At 42.4% G+C, this 17,480-nt stretch overlaps 1 protein-coding gene across 5 annotated transcripts in view; it reads left to right on the forward strand.

The window, feature by feature from the left end:
• AMMECR1 (AMMECR nuclear protein 1) overlaps positions 1 to 17,480 on the forward strand; it is a 215,590-nt gene that overhangs the window by 42,593 nt on the left and 155,517 nt on the right. Inside the window, exon 1 of one of the 5 annotated variants that reach the window (XM_056538915.1) lies at positions 8,627 to 8,747. The exons of 2 other annotated variants lie outside the window; for them this stretch is intronic. In XM_056538915.1, coding sequence (XP_056394890.1) covers positions 8,656 to 8,747 — 92 coding nt within the window. In that variant the 5' untranslated portion in view covers positions 8,627 to 8,655. Of the gene's footprint in view, positions 1 to 8,626; positions 8,748 to 17,480 lie in introns of those variants that run through there. 2 more of the 5 variants (XR_008847704.1, XM_056538914.1) reach the window with 2 other exon arrangements.

The following is a 17,480-nucleotide window of genomic DNA, read 5'->3' on the forward strand; positions in this document are numbered from 1 at the left end:
TGGTTAATATGTTACTCTGGGCTATTCTTAACCCTTTCCTGATGCAGCCAATTTTGGTGGCAGCATTTTTATTTTTTACTAATCTTTCCATCAAATGGCTGAAAAGGGCTTATTTTTGTAAGACGAGCACCATTTATCGTGCTATATAATGTATTGAAAATAAATTTCCCTGTGGAAAAATGGAAAAAAAAACATAATTTTGTCATTGCTTTTTGGGTTTTCTGTTCACAGTGACTACATGGTAACATTGATTTGTTAACTATATTTTGCAGATCAGTACAATTATGGTGATATCAATTTTAACATTGTTTAAAATATTTGACTACTTTTATAAAATTGCTTTGTGTTACCATATTCTTAGACTCCTTTGTTTTCTATTGATGATGGCGTGCAAGGATTTGTTCCTATTAGTTCCTATTGGTAACATGTTTGGCTGGGTACATACAGTATATAGCAACCTTTTTTTTAACCCCTTAACCCCTTAAGGACTCAGGGTTTTTCCGTTTTTGCACTTTTGTTTTTTCCTCCTTACCTTCTAAAAATCATAACCCTTTCAATTTTCCACCTAAAAATCCATATTATGGCTTTTTTTTTTGCGTCGCCAATTCTACTTTGCAGTGATATTAGTCATTTTACCCAAAAATGCACGGCGAAACGGAAAAAAAAATCATTGTGCGACAAAATCGAAACAAAAACGCCATTTTGTAACTTTTGGGGGCTTCCGTTTCTACGCAGTGCATATTTCGGTAAAAATTACACCTTATCATTATTCTGTAGGTCCATACGGTTAAAATGATACCCTACTTATATAGGTTTAATTTTGTCGCAAAAAAATCATAACTACATGCAGGAAAATTTATACGTTTAAAAATGTCATCTTCTGACCCCTATAACTTTTTTATTTTTCCATGTACAGGGCGGTATGAGGACTCATTTTTTGCGCCGTGATCTGAAGTTTTTATCGGTATGATTTTTGTTTTGATCGGACTTTTTGATCACTTTTTATTCATTTTTTTAATGGTATAAAAAGTGACCAAAATACGCTTTTTTGGACTTTGGAATTTTTTTGCGCGTACGCCATTGACCGTACGGCTTAATTAATGATATATTTTTATAGTTCGGACATTTACATACGCGGCGATACCACATATGTTTATTATTATTTTTTTTTACACTGTTTTATTTTTTTTATGGGAAAAGGGGGGTGATTCAAACTTTTATTAGGGAAGGGGTTAAATGACCTTTATTAACACTTTTTTTTTTACATTTTTTTTGCAGTGTTATAGGTCCCATAGGGACCTATAACACTGCACACACTGATCTCCTATGCTGATCACAGGCGTGTATTAACACGCCTGTGATCAGCATTATCGGCGCTTGACTGCTCCTGCCTGGATCTCAGGCACGGAGCAGTCATTCATCGATCGGACACCGAGGAGGCAGGTAAGGGCCCTCCCGGTGTCCGGTCAGCTGTTCGGGACGCCGCGATTTCACCGCGGCGGTCCCGAACAGCCTGACTGAGCAGCCGGGTCACTTTCAGTTTCACTTTAGAAGCGGCGGTCAGCTTTGACCGCCGCTTCTAAAGGGTTAATACCGCACATCGCCGTGATCGGCGATGTGTGGTATTAGCCGCGGGTCCCGGCCGTTGATGAGCGCCGGGACCGACGCGATATGATGCAGGATCGCGGCGCGATCCCGCTTCATATCGCGGGAGCCGGCGCAGGACGTAAATATACGTCCTGCGTCGTTAACCTCTTCAGGACATAGGGCGTATGGATACGCCCTGCATCCCGAGTCCTTAAGGACCGAGGGCGTATCCATACGCCCGTGGGAATTCCGGCCCCCACCGCTAGCCGGTTGGGGACCGGAGCCGGATGCCTGCTGAAATCGTTCAGCAGGCATCCCGGCATATCGCCCAGGGGGGTCATTATGCCCCCCCATGTCGGCGATCGCCGCAGATCTGCGGCGATTCCGGGTCAATCGGGTCTCCGGTGACCCGGTGACCCGGAATTACTGGCTGTTTGGGGCCGTCTCTGACGGCCCCGAACAGCCAGAGCCTGCAGGGGTGAGGTGGCACTGGTGCCACCTCACGATCGCCCTGATTCGTCGGCCGGATTACCGGCCGACCAATCAGGGCGCCTGCTGCGGGTGTCACTCCCGCACCCGCTCCGCCCCTCTTCCGGAGGACGTGAGCGGGTGCGGGAAGACGACCCCCGGTGCTGGGGACCCCGATCCCCGGCGCCCCTGTTGGGATCGGGGCCCCAGGAGCAGCTGCGGCGGCGAGGGACAGCCTGCGATGGAGCAGCAGCAGGAGGTGAGTTACAGCCTCCTGCTGTTGCTTAGCAACAGCTCCCAGCATGCAAAAAGGGCATGCTGGGAGCTGTAGTTATGCAACAGCAGGAGGCAGACCACCACAACTCCCAGCATTCCCTTATGGGCATGCTGGGACTTATGGTTTTGCAACAGCTGGAGGCACATTCTTTCTATGGAAAAGTGTACCTTCAGCTGTTGTATAACTACAACTCCCAGCTTGCACAAACAGCTAAAGTGCATGCTGGGAGTTGTAGTGGTGCATCTGCTGGTTGCATAACTACAACTCCCAGCATGCCCGTTGGCTGTCGGTGACTGCTGAGAGTTGTAGTTTTGCAACAGCTGAAGGCACACTGGTTGTGAAACTCAAGAGTTTTTTTTTACCTAACTCAGTGTTTCACGACCGGTGTGCCTCCAGCTGTTGCAAACTACAACTCTCAGCAGTCACCTTACACCATGCACCGTACATGCTGGGAGTTGTAGTTTTGCAACAGCTGGAGGCACACTGGTTGTGAAACACTGAGTTAGGTCACAAACTCAGTGATACATAACCAGTGTGCCTACAGTTGTTGCAAAACTACAACTCTCAGCAGTCACCGACAGCCAACGGGCATGCTGGGAGTTGTAGTTATGCAACAGCTGGATGTCCCCCCCCCAATGTGAACGTACAGGGTACACTCACATGGGCGGAGGATTACAGTAAGTATCTGGCTGCAAATTTGAGCTGCCGCAAACTTTCTGCTGCAGCTCAAATTGCCAGCGAGAAACTACTGTGAACCCCCCGCCCGTGCGACTGTACCCTAAAAACACTACACTACACTACCACAAAAAATAAAATAAAAAGTAAAAAACACTACATATACACATACCCCTACACAGCCCCCCTCCCCTCCCCAATAAAAATGAAAAACGTCTGGTACGCCACTGTTTCCAGAACGGAGCCTCCAGCTGTTGCAAAACAACTCCCAGTATTGTCGGACAGCCGTTGACTGTCCAGGCATGCTGGGAGTTTTGCAACAGCTGGAGGCACCCTGTTTGGGAATCACTGGCGTAGAATACCCCTATGTCCACCCCTATGCAATCCCTAATTTAGGCCTCAAATGCGCATGGCGCTCTCACTTTGGAGCCCTGTCGTATTTCAAGGCAACAGTTTAGGGTCACATATGGGGTATCGCCGTACTCGGGAGAAATTGTGTTACAAATTTTGGGGGGTATTTTCTGCTTTTACCCTTTTTAAAAATGTAAAATTTTGGGGAAAACAAGCATTTTAGGTAAAAAAAAAAAAAAAAATTTACATATGCAAAAGTCGTGAAACACCTGTGGGGTATAAAGGTTCACTTAACCCCTTGTTACGTTCCCCGAGGGGTCTAGTTTCCAAAATGGTATGCCATGTGTTTTTTTTTTGCTATCCTGGCACCATAGGGGCTTCCTAAATGCGGCATGCCCCCAGAGCAAAATTCGCTTTCAAAAAGCCAAATGTGACTCCTTCTCTTCTGAGACCTGTAGTGCGCCAGCAGAGCACTTTTCACCCCCATATGGGGTGTTTTCTGAATCGGGAGAAATTGGGCTTCAAATTTTTAGGGGTATTTTCTGCTATTACCCTTTTTAAAAATAAAAATTTTTGGGGAAAACAAGCATTTTTTTTTACATTTGCAAAAGTCGTGAAACACCTGTGGGGTATTAAGGTTCACTTTATCCCATGTTACATTCCCCGAGGGGTCTAGTTTCCAAAATGGTATGCCATGTGGGTTTTTTTTGCTGTTCTGGCACCATAAGGGCTTCCTAAAGGTAACATGCCCCCCAAAAACCATTTCAGAAAAACGTACTCTCCAAAATCCCCTTGTCGCTCCTTCCCTTCTGAGCCCTCTACTGCGCCCGCCGAACATTTTACATAGACATATGAGGTATGTGCTTACTCGAGAGAAATTGGGCTACAAATACAAGTAAAAATTTTGTCCTTTTACCCCTTGTAAAAATTCTAAAATTGGGTCTACAAGAACATGTGAGTGTAAAAAATGAAGATTGTGAATTTTCTCCTTCACTTTGCTGCTATTCGTGTGAAACACCTAAAGGGTTAAAACACTTACTGAATGTCATTTTTAATACTTTGGGGGGTGTAGTTTTTATAATGGGGTCATTTATGGGGTATTTCTAATATGAAGACCCTTCAAATCCACTTCAAACCTGAACTGGTCCCTGAAAAATACTGAGTTTGAAAATTTTGTGAAAAATCGGAAAATTGCTGCTGACCGTTGAAGCCCTCTGGTGTCTTCCAAAAGTAAAAACACGTCAATTTTATGATGCAAACATAAAGTAGACATATTGTATATGTGAACCAAAAAAAAATGTATTCGTAATATCCATTTTCCTTACAAGCAGAAAGCTTCAAAGTTAGAAAAATGCTAAATTTTCAAATTTTTCATCAAATTTACGGATTTTTCACCAAGAAAGGATGCAAGTATCGACAAAAATTTACCACTATGTTAAAGTAGAATATGTCACGAAAAAACAATCTCGGAATCAGAATGATAACTAAAAGCATTCCAGAGTTATTAATGATTAAAGTGACAGTGGTCAGATGTGCAAAAAACGCTCCGGTCCTTAAGGCCAAAATGGGCTCCGTCCTGAAGGGGTTAAAGGGTACTCCCGTGGAAAACTTTTCTTTTTTTTTTTTAATCAACTGGTGCCAGAAAGTTAAACAGATTTGTAAATTACTTCTATTAAAAAATCTTAATCCTTCCAGTACTTATTAGCTGCTGTATACTACAGAGGAAATATTTTCTTTTTGGATTTCTCTGTCACAAACACAGTGCTCTCTGCTGACCTCTGCTGTCCATTTTAGGAACTGTCCAGAGCAGCATATGTTTACTATGGGGATTTTCTCCTACTCTGGACAGTTCCAAAAATGGACAGCAGAGGTCAGCAGAGAGCACTGTGGTCATGACATCAGAGAAATCCAAAAAGAAAAGCATTTCTTCTGTAGTATATAGCCACTAAAAAGTACTGGAAGGATTAAGATTTTTTTAATAGAAGTAATTTAAAAATCTGTTTAACTTTCTGGCACCAGTTAATTTAAAAAACAAAAAGTTTTCCACAGGAGTACCCCTTTAAGGAGGACCAAGTCCATTTTCTTCTTAAGGACCAGAGCATTTTTTGCACATCTGACCACTGTCACTTTAAGCATTAATAACTCGGGGATTCTTTTACTTATGAATTTGATTTCGAGAATGTTTTTTCATGACATATTCTACTTTAACATAGTGGTAACACGTCTTGTTGAAAAATGCAAAAATTTCATGAAAAATGCAAAAATTTTGCATTTTTCTAACTTTGAAGCTCTTTGTAAGGAAAATAGACATTCCAAATACATTTTATATTGATTCACATATTATGTTTGCATCATAAAGTTGACATGTTTTTATTTTTGGAAGACATCAGAGGGCTGCAAAGTTCAGCAGCAATTTTCAAATTTTTCACAACATTTTCAAAATCAGAATTTTTCAGGGACCAGATCAGTTTTGAAGTGGATTTGAAGGGCCTTCATATTAGAAATACCCCATAAATGACCCCATTATAAAAACTGCACCCCTCAAACTATTCAAAATGGCATTCAGAAAGTTTGTTAACCCTTTAGGTGTTTTCACAAGAATAGCAGCAAAGTGAAGGAGAAAATTCAAAATCTTCATTTTTTACACTCATGTTCTTGAAGACCCAGTTTTTGAATTTTTACAAGGGGTAATAGGAAAAAAATTTGCAACCCAATTTCTCTCGAGTAAGGAAATACCTCATATGTGTATGGGAAGTGTTCGGCGGGTGCAGTAGAGGGGTCAGAAGGGAAGGAGCAACAATGGGATTTTGGAGAGTGAATTTGGCTGAAATGGTTTTTGAGGGGCATGTCTCATTTAGGAAGCCCCTATTGTGCCAGAACAGCAAAAAAAAAAAAAAAAAAACATATGGCATACTATTTTGGAAACTACACCCCTAAAGGTACATAACAATGGATGTAGTGAAAAAATAAAAAAATTTCACTAAAAATGCTGTTTTTTCCCCAAATTTTACATTTTTAGGAGAAAATAGGAGAAAATGCCCCCCAAAATTTGTAACCCCATTTCTTCTGAGTATGGAAATACCCCATGAGTGGATATCAAGTGCTCTGCTGGCACACTACAATGCTCAGAAGAGGAGGAGTGCCATTAAGCTTTTGGAGAGAGAATTTGTTTGGAATGGAAGTCAGGGGCCATGTGCGTTTACAAAGCCCCCTGTGGTGCCAGAACACTCCCCTCCACATGTGACCCCATTTTGGAAACTACACCCCTCACAGAATTTAATAAGGGGTGTAGTGAGCATTTAAACGCCACTGGTGTTTGACATATCTTTGGAACAGTGGGCAGTGCAAATGAAAATTTAAATTTTTCATTTTCACGGACCACTGTTCCAAAAATCTGTCAGGCACCTGTGGGGCATAAATGCTCACTGCACCCCTTATTACATTACGTGAGGGGGTCACATGTGGGGGGGGGGTCCATTGTTCTGGCACTATCGGGGCTTTGTAAACATTTGTGGCCTTTAATTCCAGACAAATTTTCTCTTCAAAAGCCCAATGGCACTCCTTCTCTTCTGAGCATTGTAGTTCGCCCACAGAGCACTTTACATCCACATATGGGGTGTGTTCTTACTCAGAAGAAATGGGGTTACAAATTTTGGGGGGCTTTTTTTTCCTATTTTCCCTTGTGAAAATGAAAAATTTAGGGCAACACCAGCATTTTAGTTAAAAAAAATATTTTTTTCATTTTCCCATCCAACTTTAACGAAAATTTGTCAAACACCTGTGGGATGTTAAGGCTCACTATACCCCTTGTTACTTTCCGTTAGGGGTGTAGTTTTGAAAATAGAGTCACACGTGGGTATTTATTTTTTGCTTTTATGTCAGAACCGCTGTAAAATCAGCCACCCCTGTGCAAATCACCAATTTAGGCCTCAAATGCGCTCTCACTCCTGAGCCTTGTTGTGAGTCCACGGAGAATTTTACACCCACATATGGGGTATTTCCATACTCATTAGGGCTAGAAAAGTACAAAATAGAGGAGAATGTTTGTAAAATGTTGATCTAGTGACATTGTTAAGTCTGGTGTTTGTTGACAAAAACAAGAATATTTATGCAGAAATTGAGTCAAGGATTATACTGGATTATAAAAACTATCCAGTATAAACTATAATTATTGGAAGTATGAGCTGGATAAGGTTAGATTAGGTTTTCCTGCTTTGCCTTGGTTGTCAACAATCTTATCCTGTCACTGCCACAATACCAGGCATTATTAGAGTAACACACTTCCAGGTAGCGTAGCAGGATACTCCTTGCGCTGTCGGCCAGGAAACGTATTGCATTGTGGTCCATAAAAAGTTTGTTGGGTTTATAGTTGGCATTCAGTGTCAGGAGTATCCTGCTACGCTACCTAAAAAAGTGTGTTGCTCCAATATTGGTATTGTACTCCAGAGCAGGATGGCTGAAGAATGACCATTATTTTCTATACACGCCATTCCATTGTTAGCTCTGCATAGATTGTGAGTCAGATGAGTATGGGCTCTGTATGACAAAAGTCACAAAAGAGCTGGGTTAGTAATTCACTAATAACAATAATCACATAATCTACTACTTGTAATCATGCTCTAAATATACAGTGCTCTCTACTTGCTTTATACATTAGAATAAATATCCAGTAGCAACAGCCAGTGTGCACTGTGAAATGCATAACTCAACTTACTTTATTCCGAGTGGTATGTAGCACTAGCCACCAGGGACTAGGTTCTGTGCAGTATGTAAAACTAATCTCAGTATTAGCTTTGTACTTTATGAAACACAAGTAACCAGGGTCCAAAATCTGTGTAATATGAAGCATGAATGAATCTTTGAAACGTGTAAAACTATTCACCAGGAATTCTGATGTGCACAAATGTGTAAGCCAAAGTTGTGTATAATGAGTTTTCCTTTAAAGGAAAACTATCATCACTGTCACCAGCACAACCTGTTGGTACAGGCTTGCAGTGCAGGTGAAACGGATTAAAATTATACTTACCCCTGCCACACACACCCCACCCCCACGATTCATCGCTCTGTTCGGCCATAATGCTTCTTATTGGGTTGCATGATGATGTCACAGCTGCTGATGCTTTCTTACTCTGCCGGTGTGCTGAAGATTCATGCGCCCTGAGGAATCTTGAGTCTGTGGCACCCAGCAGCTTGCAGCTTCTCCCTGATTGGCAGAGGCTGCATACACCTCCCTCTCAGTATTAAAGGGAAAGCAAGAATATTTAGAACACCAGTAGAGTGAGAAAGCTGCAGTAGTAATGTCATTGTGCTCCTCAAACTCCACCCATGCTCCAAGCCTGCAATCGAATCAGAAGAATAACAACAAAATGGAGCGACAGTCTGGCAGGCGGTAAGTATCATTATATTCAGCGTCACCTGCTCTACAAGTCTGTACCAACAGGTTGTGCGAGTGACACAGACGACAGTTTTCCTTTAAGGAAATGGTGACAGAATGTCATCATCAATGTGTCAGTCCTTTCAGTCCTAATGTATGCCCAGTATAGGCTCAGTACCATACATAAGTGGTGAATATCTGTCTATATATAATAATAAATAATAAGAGCTATACATTATGGGCATTACGAAGGTATTAAATACATAACCATTTAATACTGGGTTACTCACACAGAAAAGCTTACCGTATATACTCGAGTATAAGCTGAGTTTTTCAGCCCGATTTTTCGTGCTGAAAATGCCCCCCTCGGCTTATATTCAAGAGTTCACTTGAGTATAAGCTGAGAGGGGCATTTTCAGCACGAAAAATCAGGCTGAAAAACTCGGTTCACTTGAGTATAGTGACATTGCCTTGACAACACCTCACAGGGTCGTTCATTCGCAGCCTCCCTGCGCATGAACGTCCCTGTGCTTCATCGTCAAGGCAACGTCACTAGTCCGGGGCAGGCCTGGAGCGCAGAAAAGAGGGCCCCCCCCGGTGAAAATGGACAGCCCGGAACGACTAACCCTCCCCACCAGACGGTCCCTGCAGCATAGATGGCCCGGACCAGCTCACCCTTCCTTCCCACCGAGGGGAGGGGAGGTGAGAAGAAAACTAAAGGGGGGGTCTGGATGATGACGAAGGCCGCAGTGGTCTTCAACCTGCGGACCTCCAGAGGTTTCAAAACTACAACTCCCAGCATGCTCGGACAGCCGATGGCTGAAGGGATTGACAGGCGGTGATGATGAAGGGGGGGATGATGACGGGGGTCTGGATGATGACGGGGGTCTGGATGATGACATGGCCGGATGAAGTAATTCCCACCCTAGGTTTATAATCGAGTCAATAACTTTTCCTGGGTTTTTGGGGTGAAATTAGGCGCCTCGGCTTATATTGGGGTCGGCTTATACTCGAGTATATATGGTAATTTGCCATTTAATACTACAGCTTGTCCTTTGTGTGGCTTGTGAGATGAAAATACAATGCTCTAGTTATAGTAAATCTGACTGCTTGTCATGTGTTTAAGTACATACTTTACAAACAAATGAAAAACATCAAAATATAACCTTTAATATGTTACGGAATCAAATAATTTTGATTTTTAATTTAAGAGAGATTACATTTTTATTAAGGAATCCGATTACAGCGAACATTGAAAGCACTTTGTCAGAGAAAAATATGTCCTGATGTTATGGAAAAATACATTTAACAGAGTTTAACCCAAGTCTGTATATAAAAGATAGAAGTTGTACCATTAACTCCTTAAAGTGCATCTGTCACATGACTTGTAAAGCTGCACACACAGTGCAGTAGGGCTTTACAAGCTTACTCCTGGCATACCTATGATATTATTTAGTCTTGCAGTATATTCATAAAAAAAACACTTTAGTAAACACTCAGGCAGTCATCCCAAATGGTCCAAGAGGCGGGGCCCTTGGTCAGCTATGCTCCAGGACTGCAACGCCTCAGTACGGCTCTTTCATCTCCCCCTCTTTTGTATAGGGCTGCATGAGGGCCCTTTTTTGTTCCTGTGATCTTTGGTTTTTATCTGTGCCATTTTTGTTAAGACAGGACTTTTTGATCACTTATTACATACTTTTTTCTAATATTTGTAGTGACCAAGCAATCACAAATTCTGCCATTTTAGTATTTTTTATTTTACATTCATGAAATTCCCCACACGGTTTTGTAAACATTATATGTTAATAGTTTGGACATTTCTGCATGTGGTAATACCAAATATATTTATGTTTTTTGTTTGTTAGCATTTTTTTATTTGAAAAATGGAAAAAGGTGGGTGAATGAGGCTAGGTTTCCACTTGTTTTTTTTTTTTTATAAAAACGGCAATAAAACGCCCATTCTGCTGCATGGCGTTTTTTTTGTGAAAAAACGCTGCGGCCAGATGTTAGCTGCAAGTCAATAGTAAACTTCAAAATGCCAAATCCACTTGGCGTTTTTCAGTTCGGCGTTTTTTTTTATCCTTTTGGCGTTTTCGGGCTACTTGGCAGTTTAAAAAAAACGACCTCTTGTTGAGACTTTGGCGTTTTTCGGGAAAATCTTGGCGTTTTTCTCCCATAGAAGTCTATAGGAGTGAAAATACGCCAAGAAAAACACCATGTGGGTTTTAAATTTGACGTTTTTTCAGGCGGTTTTTATTCTCTTTTGGACCATCCAAAAAAAGTGTTGGAGATACCTTTTTTATTAAAATTTAGTAGGGTACCATTAAAAAATAATAATAAAAAAGATACAGTAGTGATGGAAAAAATTGTATTTAACGAAATGTATCTTTTTATTAAAACATTTTAATTCATTTTTAAACAGAGATCAATTTATGTGCGCGGGTAGGGCAATAAAAATGTAGCCGACAATAATAAAAATGTAGTGTGTGTGTGTGTGTGTGTGTTTCACTTTTTATTTTTTTTACATTTTTTAGGTAGTACTACTACTCCCAGCATGGAACACACTGTTCCATGATAGGAGGAGGAGTTGCCTGTACTAATTGACAGATCGCCGGGTCAGTTGCGATCCTGTATAATGTATAGATGTGGCCGCTCTTCTATGGTCCCTGCACTATTCATATTTCCTGCAGAGAGCTGTGATTGGTCAGATGGTTCCACCCATTCACGACTCTGTGGGAAATAGGAATATGTGTATATATACGGCAGTGCAGGGGACCAGGGCCGGGCCGGACCACTACCGGGATATCGGGAAAATTCCTGGTAGGCCGCCCACCCCATGAGCTGGCCGGCCCGTGCTTGGCTGCCCAATTGCAGCAGCAGTCGGCCAGCGCCTCACAACAGCATACAAGGTCCTGACACTTGTATCAGGACCTTGTATGCATAATGCAGCGGCTGCTGAAAGTTTTTTTTGGGGGGGGGGCGGGAGGAGCGGGCATCCCTGTCACAGGCCGCTTTTGTAAACTCAATCTGCAGTGCAGTGCGAGCCTGTGACAGGGACGGTCGGAGGTCTGTGCAGGAAAGAGATATCGCAGGGGACTTACCCTCCTCTTCCCCCTCTGCTGATTGGCAGTTTCCCCTGTTCTGCTTGGGTCATGTGACACCAAAGCATCACATGACCCCAGAAAGAAGGAAGTGCCTGGAGAATACAGGAGCCCAGGAGCGCAGAACGGCTTCTGAGGAAGGTAAACTCCCCCAAACTCCCCCCCCCCCTACACCATCCCTGTCCAACCTTTTCCAGCATCATCCCTCCCCCCTTCTCAGCACGATCCCTGCTCACCCCCCCCTTTTCTCACCAGGGGTGCCTTCAGCTGTTGCAAAACTACAACTCCTAGCATGCTGGCAGTTGTAGTTTTGCAACAGCTGGAGGTACCCTGGTTGGGAAACACTAAAATAGGACATAGATCAGTGTTTCCTTAACAGGGGGCCTCCAGCTGTTGCAAAACTACAACTCTCAGCATGCTGGGAGTTGTAGTTTTGCAACAGCTGGAGGCACCCTGGTTGGGAAACACTATAATAGGACATAGATCAGTGTTTCCTTAACAGGGTGCCTCCAGCTGTTGCAAAACTACAACTCTCAGCATGGGAACCCTTTTTATTTTTTTAATGAAAAAAAAAACGCATAGGGTTCCCTGTATATTCACTATCAGCACGATACCAACAAAGCAGCAACAGCCTGACGTTACCAGGGTGGGCGAGGACCATTGTTACTGGCCCTCCCCAGCCTAAATAACGCCAGCCTGTTACCACCTAGGCCCAGGAGGGCCTTTTTTGACGCTCCGGGCCTGTTGGTACCAGCTCTTCTCAGCACTCCTGTGGCGGTGGGTACCAGGGTAATAATTGGGGGTTAGCGACAGCTGTTTTTGTCCGTCTATTAGACAGCCTCCATAACTAAGCCTGAATGTTCAATTAAAAAAAGACACAACACATTGGAAAAATTATTTTATTTAAAAAAACACTCCACAGCCCTCGTTAACCATTTTATTAAAATAAAAAAAAATAAAGTTCATCCGTCGTAATCCTCTGCATACACGGATCTGAAACGAGAAGAAAAAAAACACACAAAAAATGGGTTAGGACATTTTTTGCACTCTCTGCAGGGGAGAGCACCCATAATGCAATGTCTACCTAAACAGTGAGCCTCCAATTGGTGCAAAACTACAACTACCAGCATGCCCAGACAGCTTTTGGCTGTCTGGGCATGCTGGGAGTTGTAGTTTAGCAACAGCTGGAATCTCCCTGTCTGGGTAGACATTGGCAGAAGAGTCTGTTCACATTATCCAAAACGGACAATGTGAACAGAGCTTCAGACTAGCCTGAATACCTTATGTAGCCCCGCCCCCCTAATGACGTCATCACTAGGGGGCGGATCTACACGGACCGGCGGTGAGAGAAACGAGGGAGGTAAGTGGACCTCCAGTTCTGTATACACTATATACAGCTATCTATAGATAGCTGTATATTCTGTATACCGCCCAAAGGGGCTATGGGAGCAGGGAGTCCTGTCAGTCTGGTGACAGGATTCCCGGCTCCTGTATAGTATATACGGGTACTCTATGCCCCCCAGTATACTATATGGCCGGAGGAAAGGAGTAGTGATGCTGTACATCACTCCTCATCTCCTTACACTCTGCAAATTTGGCTGTTTCCACACACCAGGGAAAATGCCAGAAAAAACGCCAGAAAAACTGCCAAAACTCAGGAAAAACCTGTGGCAGTTTTTCTGGCGTTTTTGCTGGCGTTTTTTTAGGTGTACAAAAAACTAAAAAAAAAAAACTAAGTGGAAACCTAGCTTTAGACTTTTGTTAGGGAAGGGGCTAATGCATATTTTTTTTTTAAATATAGCATTAATCTGTAACATTGGCGCACTATTTATTCAGTCTGCCTGAAGCCATCTTAACTAATCGGGACAGTCTCACTGTTTCAGTGCTCAATGTAACTCCTTTATTGGTGTGTTGCTGCTGTTTGTATACAGTGCTGCCTTCTGTATCTAAGCCTTCACTGTAATTTGTGGGCTTGTCTTCAGCTTGTCTTTCATTTATGCTTTCATACCACCTTGCAAAACCAGTGCATCAACAACTGCTTTTCCTCCTACATGACATATATAGAAGTGCACAAAAATCATCCCCCAACACAGTGCCCGACTGTTGAGTGCAGTCCAACTGGCATAGCAAAGAGTAGTATGTGATGTGCTTTGATTGGACAGACAATTAGGGAGGAAGTAACTATGTGTACTGCTGGTAAACAGCCTAACTCTGGTCCCATGCCCTGAAATAGACAGAATGAAAACCAGCTAAGCAAGTTACATGAGAAGGAAGCCACCATGTTTAACTGCCTCTGATTAAATGACATCCTGGAGAGCAGAAGTTACATCCTCCCTGGTTAATGCTATAGATTTACATTAGTAAGAATAGTTATAATTATTCTAGTGTAATCACTTACCTTCTATAAATCGATTGTAAGATAAAAGTAGAACTGGAAGTATCTGTGATCTCAAATTGGTGGAATATTATTGATAATAAGTTGTTTTTGTTCTAAAATGTTTTGAATAAGTATCATTGTTATGTAACATTTGTATACAGTGGTCCCTCAAGTTACAATATTAATTGGTTCCAGGACGACCATTGTATGTTGAAACCATTGTATGTTGAGACCAGAACTCTATGGAAACATAGTAATTGGATCTGAAGGCACCAAAATGTCATCCAAAAATAGGAAAAAGTGAGGATCAAAGAAAAATAAGTAGGTACCTAATACAGATAAAGCAAATCCTTACATATAAAAGTAATAAAGATCTGCTGGGAGCTGTAAATCACTGTCTATTTCAGTGTTTCCCAAAGAGGGTGCCTCCAGCTGTTGCAAAACTACAACTCACAGCATGCTGGGAGTTGTAGTTTTGCAACAGCTGGAGGCACCCTCTTTGGGAAACACTGGTCTATGTAGAGGAAAGAAGCTTCTTCAGGGTCTGTACAGAACACACAATGTCCAAAAAAAACGAAAATGGAGCCACCCTCACCTGGTGTCCAAAGGAGCAGATAACCCTGGCAGAGGTAAAGAGTACGGAACATGTAATACCTCCCTGTACTGTAGGGGGCGAAACCAGATACCAGTCAGTGCATGCGCTTCAGTAATACAGGGGTTTTACCAGTGAAATATCCATTCTGATTGGTCGGTTCTTCCAGCCATTGACACGTTTCATAGATTCCATAGCATTGTATGTTGAGTCTGGTTTCAAGTTACAATGGTCCAGAAAAGACCATTGTATGTTGAAACTATTGTATTTTGAGGCCATTGTAAGTTGAGGGATCACTGTAGTTATTTCATGTGTACCTACTGTTACACATCATTGTTCTACTTCTATTTTGGTGGACATTTGAATAAAAATGTGGGCTATGCAATATAATACCAGTACGTCACTCATCCTGTTATTATGGCTCCATTTAGCTTCCAAGTGTATCGACTTATACTGTACCTCCAAATTCAGAGGTACGGTATAGGCATACAGGCATACAGAGGTTTTTTGATTTGGCAAAACGTGTATAGCCCCTAGAAAAGGACTGTATGGGCTCTAACATACCATTCTCCACTGGAAGTCATTTGTACAATAGTATTCTTTTCTAGAAGATTTTCTTTGTAAACTGTATATGGCACCTGGCAATGCCTAGTATGGAAACACATGGGATCCATAGGAGCAGTATATATGAGAAAGGGAACCCATTCAAGCAGTGTATATGAGTGGGTGGCAATGGAAGCATTATAGATGAGACATGGGGCTATGGAAGGAAGTGTAATAGGGGGCCAAAGAAGCAGGCCCATAAGCCCATTGGACTCCTGCAAATAGGGGATATGTTTTACTGTAATTGACAGTAACCCTTTGAAAGCTAATGTCTGTTGATAATAGATATTTGGCTTTGGGAGAAACCGCCTCACGGCGCTGATCGACCAGACAGGTAGATTGACTAAAAGAGGATTTATTGACAAGAATGCAATGCGTTTCGCTGTGCATGCGCAGCTTCCTCAGGCATCAGATGCCTGAGGAAACTGCGCATGTGCAGCAAAACGCATTGCATTCTGGTCAATAAATCCTCTTTTAGTCAATCTACCTGTCAGTCGATCAGCGCCGTGAGCCGGTTTCTCCCGAAGCCAAATATCTATTGCCGTACATGTTCCGGAGGGCAGCAGACGACCTATTTCATGCACCTTTTCCATTGTTGTATATGTGACTACACAACCGCCCAGGGTGAGCAGTTAATTTATAAGCCTATCTCACTCTTTGGGTTTAAAACAATATTATTCTATGGAGCGCTTACTTCCTTATCTCTAATGTCTGTTGGTGGCAGGTTTAAAGCCTATATATATCAACCTTTAAGCCTCCCATTCAGTACACAGATTTTGTTACAATAAATTCCACAGTGCAGGCACATTGTAATTATTTAAATCAGTTATTGAACAAGCGGGTTTCACAGATACAAGGGATCGTATCCTAGGGAGCAAATAGAACTATGGAAAATAACAAGCACCGAAATTTTCAACCAAGCACTGGGATAATATATAAACTCCTTGAACTTGATGCATTGGTCTGGATTAAAAACAAAAACATTGAACTACCATAACACCTCAATGCTATTTTCGTATTATCACATTGTACTTGTTATGATATAAACAAATATTTTTCTTATAGGTCTTTATTAAAAATTTTGCTCAGTTTGATTTCTGCAGCCTAAATCCAGTAACATACAGTGCAGACTGCTATGCAGAGTAAAATTCATACAGATGAGCTGTCTGATAGCTTAGTCTCCAACTGCTCTCTCTTCTCTCCTGAACAAGCTTCTAAGATGATGTATGACTAGATCAAAGTTGATTTCAGAGAAACTGAGCACATTTTTTAACCCCTTAAGGACTCCACCCATTTGGGCCTTAAAGGAGAACTCCAGAATAGGAAAATTATCATCCATACTGCCGGCAGTAAAAAAATAAACAGGTACATACCTTCCTTCGCTCCCCCGTTGCCTCCAGTAACCGGCTCCGGCCTCCGCTGCGATCTTCTTCCTGGTTGCCGGTGGTTGGCGAGTCATACTGCACTCAGCCAATCACCGGCCGCAGCAAAGTCCCGACAAGGCCGGTGATAGGCGGCAGCAGTGTGACGTTTTCGTTCTCACACTGCCGCTCAGCATTTCGCCGGCCGAGTCGGGACTTCGCTACGGCCGATGATTGGCTGAGTACAGTATGACTCTCCAACCGCCGGCAACCAGGAAGAGGATCGCGGCGGAGGCCGGAGCGGGTTACCGGAGGCACCGGGGGAGTGAAGGAAGGTATGTACCTGTTTATTTTTTTACTGCCGGCAGTATGGACGATCATTTTCCTATTCCGGAGTTCTCCTTTAAGGACGTTAGTTTTTTTCCTCCTTGCTTTCTAAAAATCATAACCTTTTTATATTTTCATCGAGAGACTAGTATGAGGGCTTGTTTTTTGCGCGACCAGTTGTCCCTTGTAATGGCATCATTCATTTTACCATAAAATGTATGGAGCAACCAAAAAAATAAACTATTTGTGTGGGGAAATTGATAAGAAAACCACAATGTTGCTAATTTTGGAAGGTTTGTTTTCATGCTGTACACTTTACGGAAAATAAACATGTTTTCTTTATTCTGTGGGTCAATACGATTAAAATTATACCCATGATTACATACT

Source organism: Hyla sarda, chromosome 9 (genome assembly GCF_029499605.1).
Source record: "Hyla sarda isolate aHylSar1 chromosome 9, aHylSar1.hap1, whole genome shotgun sequence".
NCBI classification, from domain to species: domain Eukaryota; kingdom Metazoa; phylum Chordata; class Amphibia; order Anura; family Hylidae; genus Hyla; species Hyla sarda.